The 16,790-nt window shown below is 39.1% G+C and overlaps 2 protein-coding genes across 5 annotated transcripts in view; both read left to right on the top strand.

Annotated features, from left to right (window-relative positions):
* The window catches only part of rttn (rotatin), a 37,498-nt gene extending 27,288 nt beyond the window's left edge, over positions 1–10,210 (top strand). For all 3 annotated transcript variants that reach the window (XM_023326354.1, XM_023326355.1, XM_023326353.1), the window contains exons 39-49: positions 885–1,022; positions 1,579–1,781; positions 1,936–2,041; positions 3,255–3,352; positions 3,587–3,664; positions 4,011–4,137; positions 7,162–7,352; positions 7,573–7,843; positions 8,687–8,790; positions 9,081–9,150; positions 10,039–10,210. In XM_023326354.1, coding sequence (XP_023182122.1) covers positions 885–1,022; positions 1,579–1,781; positions 1,936–2,041; positions 3,255–3,352; positions 3,587–3,664; positions 4,011–4,137; positions 7,162–7,352; positions 7,573–7,843; positions 8,687–8,790; positions 9,081–9,150; positions 10,039–10,118 — 1,466 coding nt within the window. In that variant the 3' untranslated portion in view covers positions 10,119–10,210. The remainder of the gene's footprint in view (positions 1–884; positions 1,023–1,578; positions 1,782–1,935; positions 2,042–3,254; positions 3,353–3,586; positions 3,665–4,010; positions 4,138–7,161; positions 7,353–7,572; positions 7,844–8,686; positions 8,791–9,080; positions 9,151–10,038) is intronic.
* Positions 10,211–10,415: 205 nt separating this feature from the next.
* cd226 (CD226 molecule) lies at positions 10,416–16,211 on the top strand. Of its 2 annotated transcripts, none has more exons than XM_023326356.1 (6): positions 10,416–10,795; positions 12,015–12,338; positions 12,442–12,822; positions 13,516–13,618; positions 13,716–13,770; positions 15,953–16,211. In XM_023326356.1, the coding sequence occupies exons 1-6, from the start codon at positions 10,654–10,656 to the stop codon at positions 15,977–15,979; spliced, it is 1,032 nt and encodes a 343-aa protein (XP_023182124.1). In that variant the 5' UTR covers positions 10,416–10,653; the 3' UTR covers positions 15,980–16,211. The 2 variants fall into 2 exon arrangements, with proteins under 2 accessions (XP_023182124.1, XP_005797979.2); XM_005797922.2 differs by having other exon boundaries at positions 10,417–10,795; positions 14,915–16,211.
* The last annotated feature ends 579 nt before the right edge of the window (positions 16,212–16,790 follow it).

Raw genomic sequence — 16,790 nt, 5'->3', positions numbered from 1 at the left:
TTTAAAGAACCACAAGTGTTTCTGGGTATGCAGCTGGCAGCTTTGCACATCTATACCCTGAATTTTTTAACTGTACTTCATTGGAGAATACAAAAAGCTCTGCCAGGTTGGAATGGGGGAGTATCTGTAAACATATATTTTCAAGACAGTGCTCTCAGTCTGTTCAGACTTGGCTCTGAAATTTTGGCTATTCTAACACATAAATATCCTTTGATCTAAACCATGCCAGATTTATAGTCTCGATTTTAAGGAACTCAAGGTTTTTGGCTGCTTTGGAGTTTTCTGGAAGTTTGTTCAAGATTTGAGGATCATAGAAGCTGAATTATGCTTCTCTGTGTTTGATTCTGGGGATGGATAGTAGACTATTACCTAAAGACCTTAGTGGCCTGGAAATTTGATACAACAACAACAGATTTTAAATGTATTTGGGTACTAATCCATTCAGTGATTCATAAGCTAAAAAAACTATTTTATTTTAAAATCTATGGACTTAAGAACTTGGGTGATGTGCTCTGTCTTCCTGGTTTTAGTGAGAACACGACCAACAGCATTCTGGTTCAGACACTCAGGCACTTGATTCTGGTGCAGTAATCAATGCCACTAAAAATAAATGCATGAACACGTCTTACTGTGTTTGGCTGCCACATAACATCTCAGTTGAACGCATTGATGTTTGTGGTTGTAGCATTGCAAAATGTGGAGAGGCTAAACCGGTGCGAACTCTTTCATGATGCTCTACACGCTCCCTATACAGATGACCTATACAGATCAGTCGTGTTCTGTTTAGCCATTTCTCAGCTCACTCTGCAGCTTAACAGTAGCTCTTACCTCTTTGTGGTTGTCCGCTGTCATAAAATTTGTGAGTCACTCCTTCCCCTCCTCAGACGCAGGTACGTGGGACGCGGTTTGCGCGTGCTGGACAGACGTGTTTACGCTTCTGGCTACTGTGGTAAGAAGAGGCGGCTCGGTAGCTCACCCATCTGTCTCTGCCGCGCTGGGCAGATGCTGGCGGACATTCGCAGGTATATGGATACCCTCTCTGAGAGGGAGTTTAAGTGATGAACATAATTTTGCTGGTTTAGAGGGCGAAATTATTTGTGTGATCATGTTATGGATCGCCTCTCAAGTTTCTGTCTCTTTAGTGAAATTTACATCTTCATCTTGGCAAACAAATAAAAGAATAAAAATGTTAAGCATGCTAGCTGCATCCTTACTGTTGTATAAACTTTCTGTAACAGATGCGAGGGTAGGATAATTAAACCACCTCTACCCCTCCTACTCATATCTTCCTCCCAGATTAATGACGCAGCAAGGACGTTTAATGAGTCCAGTAAAAGATGAATGCTGGGCCTTTGCGCTCATGTGTGTTTTTGTCAGCAAGGATGTTTATGACATCTGGGCGTTCAGACAAATTTAGATGATTAGTTTGCGCACGCTGCCTCAGTCACATTCAAATATCCAGCTGTCACTGGTTTTAAAGTTTTGATTTGCCTTTTTTGTTGTTGTTGTCATTGTACTGTGACTCAGAAAGCATTTGTCATTCATTACAGTCAGCGATTTTTAAATTTTTGTCTGCAGGAACACTATCCCAGTGTCTGGATGAGAAAAAGGCAGATTTGCTGCTCCACACAGCAGCTCTGCAGTTCCTCTCCACAGTTTTCACAGAGGAGACGAGGCTCTGCGGCACAGAACTCCAAAGCTCCACATCCAAGCACAGCAGCACACTGTCAGATATCCTAAATGGTCCCTCTGCCAGTGAGCTGTGTGAACTGTTATTGCAGGTAGGTGCGAATGTTGCAGTCATGTGATAGTTTGCTCAGTTATCGGAGGTGCTGTTAATCCCAGGATTGCCTGTGTGTTTGTGGCCAGAATTTTAGACTTCAAGAAAGGTGTTTGAGTGTACAGTAACGCTAACCTGATTGTTGTTGTTCTCAGAGCTTTGAGAAAAGGACCTTTCAGGACCCTTTAAAGAAGCTCACAGCCAGAGCTCTGATGACACTTCTGGCCTGCAGTCCCACAGCTCAAAACCACGCAGCCACTGGTAATTCCCCAAAAACTCAGCTGACAACTTTGTGACTGATTCTAAAACCACACAAATAAACTGTGCAGCAGCCTGTGGCACGTCTTTCTAAATTAAACTCCAGACAGCTCTCTGGCTGTTTGTGTTTGTGAAAATGTGTTTTAGCTGCAAAATGTACCACCAATTTTGTCTTATTGCAGTATTAGTGTATGCATATTGCAAAGAACTGCCTGAACAACAATAAGGCAATAAATTATGCAAATAATTTAGGTACCAACCATTTAGGCTGCCTGTAATATATTATGTGGCACTTTTGGTTTGTAGCAGCATAAATATTTTTAGAGATTGAAGAAAGTGGTAAGGTTGTCAAATTAGTAAGACGGAAACAAAGATTTTTAGTTTTTTTTTTCCCAGTAGCTGGATAGACTTCATTTTCTAAAGTCTGCAATAAAATCGAAGTAGAAAGATATTATTGCGTTTATTGCAAGTCATGCTGTTATTGCAACATTTACCAGTACTATTACATATTGCATGCTTTTCTTATATTTGTGCACATATACACTGAAGAAACGATTTGCCTCTGCGCGTTTCTTCTTTCACACTCAAATGCTCGTGTCACAGAATGAGAATTATCTGAGTAAATGCAAAAGTTAGCTTCCACATTCTACCTCTGATTGGATAAAAAAAACAAAAAAACAATCTGATTGGATAAAAATAAAAAAAAAACAATCTGAAGCATTATGGTAGCCTAGTCAAAAGTCTGAACTTAAATCTGACCGACAAGCCGCCTAATTACCTCAACAGGCTTCATATGTTGGAATAGTTCTACAAAAAAAGACTGATGCAAAATTCCTCCACAAAAATAAAAAGATGGTTTTATTTTTTGTTTTTTGTTTTTTTGGATAGTTTTATTTTCATTATATCAATATATTTGCAGTTATTGCAAATACCTGATGGCAGTTGTTGTGGCCAAGGGTAGCATGACCAATTATTCAGTTTAGGGAAAAATAACTTTTTCCCTAAACTGCTGTTGTTGTTTGGATAGGTTGCAACTAACATGGTTAATATTTTTATTCTAAATGAAATCACTTTTAAATTGCTTGGTTGAAGAAAAACATTGTATTATTTTGAAATTTTTGAATGCGACAAAAAAAGTAAAAAAGAAAAAATTTTGAGGGAGACAAATACTTGTTGTTTTTAGCTACTTTGATGCTCCTGCTGTCTTGTGTTTCAGCCGGCTTAATTGACAGCTGTGTGGAGCAGCTGAAGCAGACTCATTCCCACCTCCACCTGGAGTCCATCCGACCCAGCAAGGCTTCTACCCGCAAAAAGGTGAGCAGAGGCCGACGGGAAACTTCCCATCTCAGCACATTTCCCTCAGTTGGGTTAAATAACAAACTGAGGCTACATCAAAGTGTTTTGAGAAGAAATGCTTTGAATACATATTGTACAATCCCAGGTGTTCTCTTATTATTTTTTCCAAGTGTTTATTGCAGCCAGGAAAGGCTGTTTTGAATCCAGAACAATTAAACATGTTGCTTTTTTTGTTTGTTCTCATATTTTCAGGAAGGGGGCCATTTAAAAGAAGTCAAGCTGACTGCAGGGATCCTGCGGAGCGCTCTTTATTGCAACGATGAATGCAAAGTGAGTTTCTATGGCTGCTATTAAATTCCCCACAGTTAATTGGTTTTTAATGGAACCTCACAGTACAGGTGCCTCCAAATGAGATCCAAATGTGCAAGATGCTGCCAACATTTTCACTCGTTGAGCTCCTTTATTTCTCTGTTTTTTTTTACTTTTAGAGGAAATGAGCTGTTTTTTTTTATTCCTTGTCCTTTACATTTAGAAGATATTGAGCCATTTTAGGCTGATTACAGGTATCTTTGTCAGCATCGGTTTGTCACAAATGTGCCTCTTTCGCTCTGCAAATACCTAACTTAAAGCTTTTTCTCTTTACAAGTACATCAATCTAATCTATTTATGTGTATAGGTGGTTGCTATGGATGCCCGTTTAGCTCTGAGACTCTACGCTCTGTGGCCTTGGCTCTTACTGGACGACCCCACAATGGAAGCGGTTCTGGAGCTCCTGTGTGTGTACACAGCCGACAGCCAGCCAGGTGGGAACAAGATGTTGCGCATGTTGCGTCTCTCTGAGTGTTTGTGCTGGCTCTGCGCCTGTTACGCCGCCTCTTTCTGCGATTAGCAATCTCACTGAGTCATACACACTTTGCATTAAAAGTCCCATTGTCCTTTGCAATGACCACATTGTGTTTCACTGTATAAGAGCAATGCGTGGTTTGCTTGCCGGTAACAATGGGCACCGTGTCAGAATCGATCAGGCTGCTTGTCAGTCTCACTGCAGTTTCAGACCAGTGGGACATGATGTGGAAAACAAGAGAACATCTCTGCCATGTCTGAGATGTTTCTGTTTGTTCTTGCCAACCAGCTGATTTAGGAAAAAATAAAAAACTACAGTTCAGAAGAACAAATTTCAAGAGAAAAACAAGCTGGGAAATAATCACTCATGCGTCACTTGATCTCTATGTGGATTCAGTTATGTGTTATTGATATAAAGTTTCTTATAAAAGTATTCATTTCAGTTAAGCTCTTGTCGCATTTTATCATGTTACAACTACAAATTTTCATACATGGTTGTCGAATTTATATAGCAGATTAATTGTGAATCAGAAGAAAATATAAACGATTTTTTGTAAGTATAAATGTAAGAAGGCAGCCCAACCCATGAGGAATCCGATCCGCAGTTTTTCAATAGTCATGTAGTGGACACAACAAACAGATGGGAAGAAGTGTTCTGGTTGTGCTTACCACAACCAGAACCAGACGTTGTGAAGACCACAACTTCACTTTTTGGCCAAAAAGGGAAACAATATAATTGGTGAAAAGCTAACATCACTCCATCTGCACAGTGAAACATGGGGGTGGAAGCATTATCCTGTGGGAGTTCTTTTCACCAGCAAAAACTGTGAAGCTGGTTAGATTGTTGGAAAGACAGATGGAGCTAGATGCAGACCAAACCTGAAAGAAAACCTGTTTTTGTATAAACTATATACTGGTGTGTAAAGTCCAAACCTATATCCAATTTAAGTTTCTGTGGAAAGTCTTGAGAATTGATTTTTCATAATCATGGTACCAGCCAGAACTATATTAGAAAATACAACAAAACTTATATCTTACATCTGTTATAGATGTACCAAGCTAGATTAGCTTAATCCCAAAAGACCTTCAACTGGAATTACAAGGAATGGTGTTTCCTAAGGAGATACAGATATAAACCACGCTTTTCAGATTTGTAAGCTGTAAAAAATTCTTACCTATTTTTGTAATATATTCATTTCACTTTGCAATTATGTCCTGAAAGCTTTTACAAGACGCTGCAGTTGTTTCATCTGTGAGTAACGGAAATTTCTCTTGCTTCACTAATAGTAATTTGTGATAACCGGAGTTCATACGTTTTGACAGGTTTGCGTAAGTAACTCTAAACGTGATTGGCAGTAGTTCTTCAGTGGACGTGTGCACACACTCGGATCTAAACTGACTTTTTCTTCAGACCCCTCCCCCCCCTCTCACCACACCCACATCAGCTCAAGCTGGGAAGCTGCAGAAATCAGTGAAGTCAGGCACAGTGTTTCCCTAAAGGTTAACCGAACAGCAGGTTGAATTTGGGCTTCACGCAGCCTGGCTTAGTATTACACCATCCACCCTGAGGCAACCACCGAGTCTCCTGAGACGCCTACGTTTCTATTCGCTCTTTCATCTCCTGTCTACCGCCTTCATCCGAAACTTTGTTAGCGTTGCTAGTTTAAGTGGAACTGTTGTTTTTTTATCTGTTCCCTCCCTGCTTATTTTCAGGAGATATTTTGGTAGTAGCCTCAAAACCTGCTCTCACAGCCGCAAGGAACGCAATAAATAACTGCATTTTTTTTTCTGCTCTTGTTTGAGATGAGACATTCCTTGTATTGCAGAGTACTTGATTAGATTTATAGCATCACTTGGGATGCTTAAGATGTTATCAGAAAGATCCCATGTTAACCCTCACCAATATCATGATGGCTTCCTGACAGGCATAATCATAACCTGAGGCTAACAGTCGCATTTGAGGGACCATTCTAGGATTAGTGTAACCAACAAGTTGTGATGTTGTCAATTGAACAACATCCACTAGTGTCAGAATGTCATGAGTGATTTTTTCTTTTTCTTTTCAGTTATCTTTTACTTCCTTGATGCCTTTTGGAATTTGCATTCCGGATGCTTCTGCATAATAAATATCATCTACAGCCTGAGGCTGCTAAGCAAAATAATTTGCCTCCCACCAAGAGTCAGAACACCACAGTTGCCATAATGAGGCAGTCATTTCAAGGTGAACCAAAATTAGCCAATGAAAATTGCCACAAATGTTTTAAAGCTCTCTTATAAAGAGCTTCTGTTACATTTCTGCAATTAAATAAATTAACAAATTCTGTATTTTTTCAACATCATTTTGCTGATTTATGTTGATACTATTTTTAAAAATGTCAGTTTGCTATGCTGTCATGTTTAGGTGGCCATTCCACATTTCTGCTTCCGCTGGTTCGGCAGGCTGCCAAGAACTTCAGCAGAGCTGAGCGGCTCCACTAATGTTTCATTGTTGCACTTAACTATTCTTTCAAGGGACGAGCTGTGTGGTTGTTATCAGCGGTAACTTTAAATTACACTCAAAAGCCTGTTACTGGCAAGAAATTGCAATTCAGAATGTTAATTGGCCTGAGTGGTCTGTCATATTTTCAAGAACTCTGTCTTTATTTTATTTTTTTTTAGATAAGATTGCGACAGATTGACATAAAACAAAATGACACAAAAAAAGTCAATTAAGGAAATGTAAAATCCTTAAAGTCGTGATCCGATTTGTAGTAAGCCAGTTTACCCATAAAGACTTGTACAGTGTGATTCATTTCTGAAGAGATGCGGCACTTAAAATGTTGGAATGCTCTTTAAGCATGGAAGCTCTGACTTGATGATTTACAGTTTATGAAGACAGAAGAAGTCTTTTAAATGCTATGTTTTATGGTTATGAGATGCATAGTTGGCTAAGTGTATCTTTTTTTTTTCCATTTATGATAAAACCATTGTTTCTCTGTTCCCAGCATGCAGTTCCCTCTGTGTTAGCAGCCCCAGTGGGGTGCCAGGATCTAAGGGCTCCTCCAATGCCTCTCTGATGCACTCAGTCATGAAGCTGAGCTCTCTTGCCCCAGACAACAGCCCCATCCAGAATCTATCCTTCTCTCTCCTGACTAACCTGGTTGTGTCACGAGACTGTAGGTGCATCCTGCAGAAGGTACAACATTATTAAAACAAAAGTAGCAAATCCAAAAGATTACATGAGTTATAGTTTTTCCTTTTTAGATGTAAAGTTGTACAAACTGCAACATGTGTTTAAATTACAGCTGTTTTCCTTACTTGGTAGAATATAATTTCTGAAGATAGTATTTAATGAGGTGATCCATAATGCTATGCTGTAATCTGTCTCTTTTGTGATCATTTCTTGTGATTCTCAGAATAATTTCCTTCAAGCCCTCCTGTTGGTGCCTGTCCCTAAGGTGGCTGGTGCTAAGGCCTCATCGGTCGGTGGTGGTGGGAACCTCCTGAGCCTGTGGCTGAGATTCCTAGTCAGCCTGTCCGCCACAGAGGACGGGCAGCAGAATATTCTGAAAGTGTCCGGAGTTCTGGAACTGCTGGCTGAACTGGCACCGCATCGACCACACGCACTGCTCACCCTTCACAACCTCTGCTTCAGCCCCGCCATCAAATCACATGTCATGACTAATGGTATGGAGCAGAAGACAGGTTGAGATTTAACTATTACATAGAAGTTTAAAAAGCACTTTGGTGATTGTTAAGGTCATCTTTTTAGTATGCTTTTCATGAACGCCATTCAGTTTGCTCATTCCCCTATCCAGCTGTATGTCTAGGAATTAAGGACATTACCTGAATTTACAGCTCAGACCCCTTACACATTTCCACATTTTGTCTTGTCATATGAAACCTATGACTGCAGCGAGAGTGAAGTAATTAATCAATTAGTCACAGATAAATTATGTTCAGAGCTCTAGGGAAGAACCAAATACCAAAGTAATTTTATAGCATATAGAATTCAATCTGTTATTTTCAAAATAATGTATGCAACGTGTGACAAAAATGAAATGCATAACAGTTTGGGGTAGCAAAGTCAGACCAGGTAATTCTATCTTTAGCAGTGTTTTGCTGCAGTTTCAGTTGTATGGAGATGAAATAACCAAAGGCTGAGAGAAAATGAAAGCGGAGGAAGCTGCTGAGACTGAAAAAGCTTGTGCTGGTGGGCAGATGTGTCCCACACAAAGTTCACTGCAGGTGGTAGTTGAAGGACCAGCTGCGTGGAAAATGTCGTGTTACCACATTTTTTGTTTCCTGTGGAAGATTTGGCATTTCCTGTGTCAGCTGTGGTTTTCTAGTGAGACTGAGATCATATTTATGATCACATCATTTGAATTGTTGTTGTCTGTATCCCAGCATCTAACTTTTTCTCTTTTTTTTGCGTCTATTTAAACAGTATCATGATTAAAACAGTCATTTATACAGTATGAGTTCATGATATTATGAAGATTACCGATTATCTACATGTTTGTGTTCCAGATAAAGCCATGAAAGTTTTGTTATGGTGTTTGGAAAGTAAAGAGCTGGAAACCTGCTGTATCGGAGCGTCTGCACTCTGGGCTTTGCTCCACAACAATCAGAGGGTACACACACTAACACACACTCGCTATATTCACCTTAGTATTGCTCTGAGGTGAGTATTGCACCTCAGAACAATGCTAATGCTCTGAGGTGGTCTATTCTCTTTGCTTATATCCTCTCCAGTAAAGTCCTAATTTATCTTTTTGTTTTCATATTTAATTTTATGCTTTCATGACAACCTGAAAAGCCTTCTTAACAGCTATTATGTCCTCTCATTTGCATACACCCACTTCCTCAAAGCATTATAAGCAGAAGTTATCTTTCTGAATCAGTTTATTTTTTCTCTTGACAGGCGAAGACTGCACTGAAATGTCCATCTGTTCGATTAAAAATCAAGGAGGCACTGACCGTCTCCAAGAAAGGCATGCGTGTTTTCATTTTGATAAGCAAATAATGTGACTTCCACACACCAGATTTTTAAACAGTGTACCTATGGTTAGAAAATCGGGTATTCCCATCAGAAGCCATTAGTGAAAAGGAAAAAAAAACATGTACTCTATTAATTTTCTTTTTGAAATAAATAGTATGATATTGAAATGAAAGCCTTTTTTTAATGAAACATGGAGGAATATATATTAAAATTTGGCTTGATTCCCTTTTCAATTTTAAAGCAAAAGCATTTATCGACTGAGAACAAACAAAACAAAAATAATTTTTTTTGTCATATTAATAGGCGGCGTGTGACTATCCTTTAATGTGACTGTTGGAGGTGCTGTTTCCTCCTTAAACCTATTCACTGCAACACAAATAAATAAGAAGTAAAATATACAGAATGAGGACCTATGTAAAATTGTGATGATTTGGGAGAGGATGAGTAGTTAAAACAAGTTTTTTTTTTTTTATTTGTTTTTGTAATTGAATAGAGTTCAATGTCAAAAACTCACCTTCACCTGGGCAGTGATTTCACAGGATAAAACTGATGTTTTATTAGTGTAAGCTGAGGAAAAATGTCAGGAAAAAAACACCAAATTGTCTCATTCTCTCCTCTGAGTATGAAACAAAAGCCTAATTTAAATTTCTGCTAATTTATTTTTCCTCTACTAGAAAGAAAAATGTCTCAATTTTCATTTAAATTGTACTTTAAAATAAAAATCATGTAACCGCTTGTGTGGGGTTTTTTTGTTGTTGTTTTTTCTACTGTTGCTTAGCACTACTATTGAGAAAATCTGATTACCTAGAGATGCATTCATCAAAACAACAAACCTTTTATTTTGTTTTTAATCGGGGTTTTTTTTTGTTCTGTTCTGTAGATGCAGAGAAGAAGCAGGAACCTTTGAACTCCTACCTGCAGAAGTGCCTGGATCAACTTTCCCAGCTGCTAAAAAGTTGAATGTAATTGGTTATTTTAATTGTGTAGTTTTGTATCATGTTTTGTTATCTATGAAATATGTCATTTGGATATTAAAGTGATGTCAACCTTTCTGTCCTTGCCAGATTTCATTTATCAGAACTTAGCTGGCGTGTGGCTTTGCACTCGTCACTGTGGCGACAGTGGTGTTTGGCAGCTGGTTCACACCGAAACACAATTGTTTTTGTGAAAAGCCACAACGTAGAAACATTTTCAAATGGCGAAACCCTACATTTAGAGGAAACGATCACATTTATTATTACTGAATGTTACTCATCTATTCGTGGCAATTCTATCATTTTTGAATGCATAAAATGCACTGGTTTTATGAAAACCAGTTTTCAGTGTTGAATTCCATGTGGGGAAAACTTCATTATAAACCCCAACATGCAGAATGATGTAAGTTTGCCATCCATCCCCAGCCCCAGTGATAAAGAGCCTCTCTGTGTTGAGCGTGCCAGCAGTGGGACACCATGAATTGTGGCCCTGTAGCTGAAGTGCTTCTCTGTAGCCAGAGATGGAGCAGGAAGTGCAGCTCGGGCGCCTGTGCACTCGTCTCATCAATGCAGCTTTCATTCTTCCTTGGTGGGGCAAGATGGAAGCTGTACAAAAGGACTACTGGTACTTCATGGTACTCCTCTTTCTCCCTTTTCTTAAAGGTAGGAATATTTTTGCTTTATGTCTACAAATTTGTCAATGTGATCAGGTTATATATTTTTTGTTTATATTTGTTATGAAGTAAATTCATGTAAAACTTGTTGACTTTCTCAATGGTGTTTTGTTTAGTAAAAATAACTGTTTTTATTCAATATATGATGTAGTTTTATAAATTTAGAAACTAGATTCGGAAAAATAAAACAATGGTTAATTTTGTTCTACTTTTATTGAATTAAAACATGCTGAACTCACGTGATGAGATATTTTCTCATTAAGACTGTTAGATGTTTTATTTGAATACTGAAGATTTATGATGAGCACACATAGGTAGTTCAATTTGGCTCATTTTCTTTCCAATCTAACAACGCAAATTGTTATGCACCTTGTTAAAAAATACATATATATATTCACAGTTTCCTTTTTACAGACTGGACAATTTCTTTTGTGAAAAAACTGATTGCTTCACCTTTTGCTTGTTACCATTGAGTCCAGACTGCTTTGAAAACTGATCAGATCAATTACAATAACTGGAAGAATGTGAATATTTTTTTACTGACTTTTAGCCCAAAATTATCTTTTAGCACAATGTTTAATTATCAAAAAGCAATCACTGTTGTTCTGATTAATATAGAAGAGTTGAATGGTTGCTTCAGAAGAGAGACGTGATGGTAGGTGTCATTTCTTTGACAACACCGCTTTCCTTTTCAGAAAATCAATGTCGGCATCAGCCCTGGGAATCAAAAGAGCTTAACAGGCAAGAAGTTTGCAGCTTGTAAGATTGAACTAAATCAACAGCTTATTGGAGGGAGAGTTTTGAGAAAAACTTCAGAGTGCCCAAGGAAATCCAGCAGGTGCTAGAACCTAAGCAGGGGACAGAGTTGCCACCAACTGCAGAGTTTTCTATGAAATGGCAGCAGTCGGGTTAAAGCTTTTCTGTAACCATAATAAAATAGATACTCTTGGAAGCTAGTATGATGGAAAATAAGTGACTTGCGTCCAAGAAAAACATGGCAGAGAAATGTTTCTTATGAATTTGAGCTGCCTTGAAATTTTGTGAAGTATTTAATAAACGGTGTACTGTATCATAGAAACATTTGTCATGGAGATCGAACAAACCAAGGTTTTTCTGTCTCTCTACTTTGTTTGCCTTTGGCCCTGAGTGCTTAAATCTGAACCACATTGTGTCAAAATCAGAATATGAACAGTGAAATTCTTGTCTAGTTGCTGTCCAGCAGACAGACGTTGAAACGGTACGGCTGGAGGAAGGGATGGTGCTGGCCTGCGTGTGTCCCTGGGACGGCCAGCTCAGCATGGTGTCCTGGACCAAAGCGCCAGACAAGAACCCCATTGCTGTGTTCTCGCCTGAGTTCGGAGTCTCCGTCCCTTACACCTACCGGGAGAGAATAGAGTTCCTGAGGGCGATGCCTATGGATGGAAGCATTGCCTTGAAGAACGTCACACATCAGGATATCGGGCTCTATCACTGCTCTGTCCAGACATTCCCTCAGGGACCCTGGACTAAGGACTTTCAGGTGGAGGATTTAGGTAAACTCCATGTTTCCTAAGACCGATCTGCCTCTACCCCAAAAGAAACATGGGTCGTCTTTTAATATTTTTATTCTGAGATGTATTTTCTTTCATTCTGCAGATGAGCCACCAGAAGATAACAACAGCACAGAGCCTCTTCCCCCAGAGGAAGTCATAGTAGACTCAGAGGTGGTGGCCGAGGAGAGCAGCAACCTGACCATCAGCTGCAAGCACCCACACAATGGTACCATTTACCAGGTCATCCTGGAGAAGATGCTGCACGGCCATCCGTGGGTCATCATTGGCATCTGTAAGAAGGTGGAAGGGGGTCTGGTGGGCGAGGACTACAGCGAAAGGGGCAGGGTGAACTGCGCCGACAGCCTGGATCTCAGTCTGCACCTGACTGACGTTGCATCGGGAGACGATGGTTTATATCGCTGCACCTTTAACACGGACGTGGGGGTGCAGACCACCGTTGTGCTACTCAGAACAGCTCCGCCAGGTACACTAAGCAACACACCGGATGTGAAATCAGCCACTCAAACAGACGCTGTATCATTTCCCATGCTTATTGCCATTTGCACAAGTATGCTGCAGCACACATAGAAAAAAAAAAGGTTTTTGACACGTTTAGAGGTGTGAAAACCACAGAATCTTGTTCATTGTATCAACTCATGCTTAGAGCAGCTGTAACATGGTATTACATGCTGGTCTGGTATGGTTCAATTTATCTGGGTAATGACATAAATTCAGATGTCATAAGAAACATAAAAATCTGTCATTAAAACAGGAGAATCCATGTATTTGAATTTCAGGTGGTTTGCCTCGTCTTTTCTACATTCTTGTTCAGTAAATTAGAATATGCAGTCCAATGAAGCTCATTTGTTAGATTAAAAGTACCTTTTGAAAATTGACAATCTTTACACACTTTTCATTTAGGCACATTGTTGAGTGATCTATTTTTATTAGTTTGATATAATATTCAAGTTTTAGATATTTTTTTTTAGCTGTAAGTTGAAATTTATCATAATTAACAGAAATAAATTATTTAAAGCATCCATCTGTGTGTAATTAATCATTACATGTTTCAATTAGTGATAAAGTCCATGAAATAAATGGACCTTTCAATAATACTCTAATTTATTGAATGGGCCTGCAGATATTTCATATTAAATTATTTCTCTTTTTCAACCAGGTGGATTCAGTCTGTCCCTATACATGCTGTATGTTTACATCGGCGCCGGTGCTGCTGTACTTGTTCTATTCATTTCCTTCCTCATACTTGCCCTGGGGCTAAGGTATTGTCAGTTAAGGCGATATATTCTTGTTTTAAATTTGTGTGCGTTTCATTCTTTTGGCTCATAAGTGGACCGGTTTGTGTGACAATCATCACAGGAAAAAAAAGCGGCGAGAGGAGTACCGAGTTAAACTGCACCCCACTCAGAGACAGGTAGGCGTTAGTTTGTTCATTGTATCAACTCTTGTCTTTACACTCGACTCCTTCAAAGCTCTCCCTCACCTCCTCATAAGACACGCGCTTAACTACAAGGCTGTTCCACTTTACAACTAACGATAAAGCAACACATCCCATCTGATACAGAGAGCTTAACTAGTTCCTCAGCTGTGCAGTCTGAAGAATCTGGAAGAGAGCTGGTGTCAAAAGCATTCAGATTTAAAATAAATAACACAATCATCCGTTAGCCAATGAATTTTGTTGTTTTGACATCTGCAGGACTTTCAAAAATCATGCTCTTCACTTTTACATGTTGTTGCAGTAAAATCACAAAACTCAATATATTCCACTGGGATTATGTGATTCACCAAAAATATGAAAGTGTGTTGTTTGTATTCAACCCCCTTTAAGGCCTGCACAAATAGAGAAATATGTTTTCTTTTTGTTACCTTTAAAAGTGTATTTAAAGGTTTTTGTTTCTTTAGACTTCTTTCTGCTGCCCTTGGATAGAAAACAGGTTTCTCTATTCTTAAAGACCATCAGGGCTTTACTCTGATGATCCTGACTACTGTAGGTGGTGGCAGCATTATGCTGTAAGGACGCTGTTCTTCAGCAGGAACAGGGAAGCTCATCAGTCTCAAAATGGGGTGGACATTTATCCTCCAGAGCATAAAGCCAGAGCCGCAAAGCAACGGTTTTAATCAGAGCATATTTATGTGTCATGAGAGAAAAGAATTTGTGTGAAGACTTCAAAATCGCTTTCACTCCAGTCTGACTGAGTTGAGCTATTTTGCGAAGAAAAGACACAATCTTACCACTGTGCAAAGTTGGTAGACACATAAGCCCAAAACGCTGTAATAGCAGCAAAAGTGCTTCTCAAAGGTAAAAACTCAGATGAAATGCTACGTGTGTTTTGTCACACAGTACTTTGTTGATTTATCACATGTTTTTGTAAAATATCTTTAAGTTTATAGTAATAATGTGGCAACATGTGCTAAAAATTTGAGAAGCGTGAATGCTTTTGCAAGGCCACTGCATTTTTCTTTATTAACCAATCAGCTGCACTGCTGGTAAAAAACCTGTCATGTTTGTCTGTCTATTACCTTAAAGTCTACTAACATCCTCTACTACCTCCTCACAGCCGAATATCTATGAGAACGTCCCTCTGTGTCCCAGGATTGTGAAGAAATCCAAGCAGACTAAAAGCTTCCCCATCTATGCCAACCTGCCGGCCGGGCGCTCCCTCCAAACCAAACGTCAGCCTCAGGATCAAAAAAGAAAAGGCGTGCTGTAACTCTTGTCGCTTTCTCACATCTGTCAGCGTGCTCTCAGCTATTCACACCCCATTCACTGTACATCAGAGCGAGGATAAATAAATGTCAGCAAGCGCAGACTGTAATTATCCATTTGAGTTTTTAATCAAATGCGGGGATCATGCCGGCACTGTTTAATATTCACACGGCGGTTTGAAATGAGTTAACAAGCCGGTGCTCATCTCGGAGTCAGAAAGCTGACGGGGCCTGTTTGGGACCGGCCTTGCTCCCCCCTAATTAAATGTACTATGTAATTATTGTTGAGCGGATGTTTGCTTTTTCGGCAAAACAATATTTGACAGTAACCATCACACAGAGGAGAAAGACAAAAGCCTGTATAATCATTCTTTTCTCTTCACTAACCCCCTCCAAGTAAAACGATTGACAAAAGCCTGTGTAATTGCCCTCTTTTCACTTTCATCCCTCCTGGTTTCCATTCAAAGCTTGACAATAGTGTCTAATCATCTAACGGAGAAGAAAAGCAGTCGCTCAGCAATGTACCGTCACTTGAGACTGCTTCTTTCCCCTTCCCCAACAGGCTCTCTGACTGCATTCTAGTTACAGCACGCCCTCAGTGTGAAAGCTGAACTCTAATTAGCAAATCCTGGGCTGCAGTTTATATCTCCTTTTACCCCCTCTGACTGCTTTTTGATGAATATCCGTTTCTTTTTTTTTTTTACCCCCTCCTTTGGTGTATAAAATGTAAAAAAAAGATCAACTGTTGAATGTTATTTCCCCTTTGTATTTATTTCTTTTTCTTTTTTTTTCTGAGTTTGCTGTTGTAAATCAATATTTGCGGTGTATGGCAGCTGCTGTAAAATTAAACTCTGTGCTGTTTGTGTAATTTAATTCATTTATCTCCATAGAAATGGAGGAGGTGGCAGAGGCAGTAATGGATAAGCGGGTTATTCTGCTAGGAAGCAAGACAAATGTGGAACATAAAGGGACATTACAGTTTTGGGTTCACGTGTTTCTTTGTTTTGTTGTTGTTGCTTTCGTTTTCCCTTTGTGATGTTTTCTGAAGAAACCGTAAATGCACATTTGATGATACTTGAGATTCTCTGTGTTCAACCAGCTGTATTGAAACTGATAGTTATGACTGATAAAGACTCCTTATGACAGAAATAATACCATGTCTATGTTTCTCTGCCTTATGGTATGGGAGTGTGTGAAAAGAAATAAACCCACTACGCTAAAAAAATATGCAGCGTCTAGAAGAATTAAAAATGAAGCGTTAACCATAAACCACCGTCTTTTGGAAACTTGAAAGAACTACTTCATGTGATATGGGCTCTCTTTCTCCTTTTTAGTCATGTTGATTATTTTTAATCAAATGGAGCAAATGACATGTGCTTCATTTTCTATTTGTTAAAAAAAAATTGTGTAAAGCTCCTTTAGTTCACTTTTTTTTTTAATTAAAATGAGTGTTTTAAAAGGCGTTGAGAAAAAAATGTGTATAGGAGCCCTGACAAAATGATAATGTAAATATGACTTATAAGGGTCAGGTAGATTTTGTGGCTCTAAATAAGTTTTATTTAGCAGGAACCGGAGAAAGACTGTTTAGATTGCGAAGGTCGCTAGCCCCTGTTCTTGGTAAGATCACTCTGTCTGTACTTGTCTTGTGACAAAAGCCACATGAAAGTTTCCATATGACTCATGACATTTGTCGTGAGTCATATGGAAAAACTATAAGCTTGAAAGCTG

This window comes from Xiphophorus maculatus, chromosome 21 (assembly GCF_002775205.1).
Source record: "Xiphophorus maculatus strain JP 163 A chromosome 21, X_maculatus-5.0-male, whole genome shotgun sequence".
Taxonomy (NCBI): Eukaryota; Metazoa; Chordata; class Actinopteri; order Cyprinodontiformes; family Poeciliidae; genus Xiphophorus; species Xiphophorus maculatus.
This window is presented reverse-complemented; position numbering and strand designations above follow the sequence as displayed.

What these genes read in the sequence shown, in the direction of transcription:
- cd226 (XM_005797922.2), top strand. Translation starts at nt 10,654, where the DNA reads ATGGAGCAGGAAGTGCAGCTCGGGCGCCTGTGCACTCGTCTCATCAAT. An exon ending in CTTTCTCCCTTTTCTTAAAG is followed by an intron (nt 10,796 to 12,014) that starts GTAGGAATATTT and finishes ATTCTTGTCTAG; the next exon opens with TTGCTGTCCAGCAGACAGAC. An exon ending in TGCACCCCACTCAGAGACAG is followed by an intron (nt 13,771 to 14,914) that starts GTAGGCGTTAGT and finishes ACCTCCTCACAG; the next exon opens with CCGAATATCTATGAGAACGT.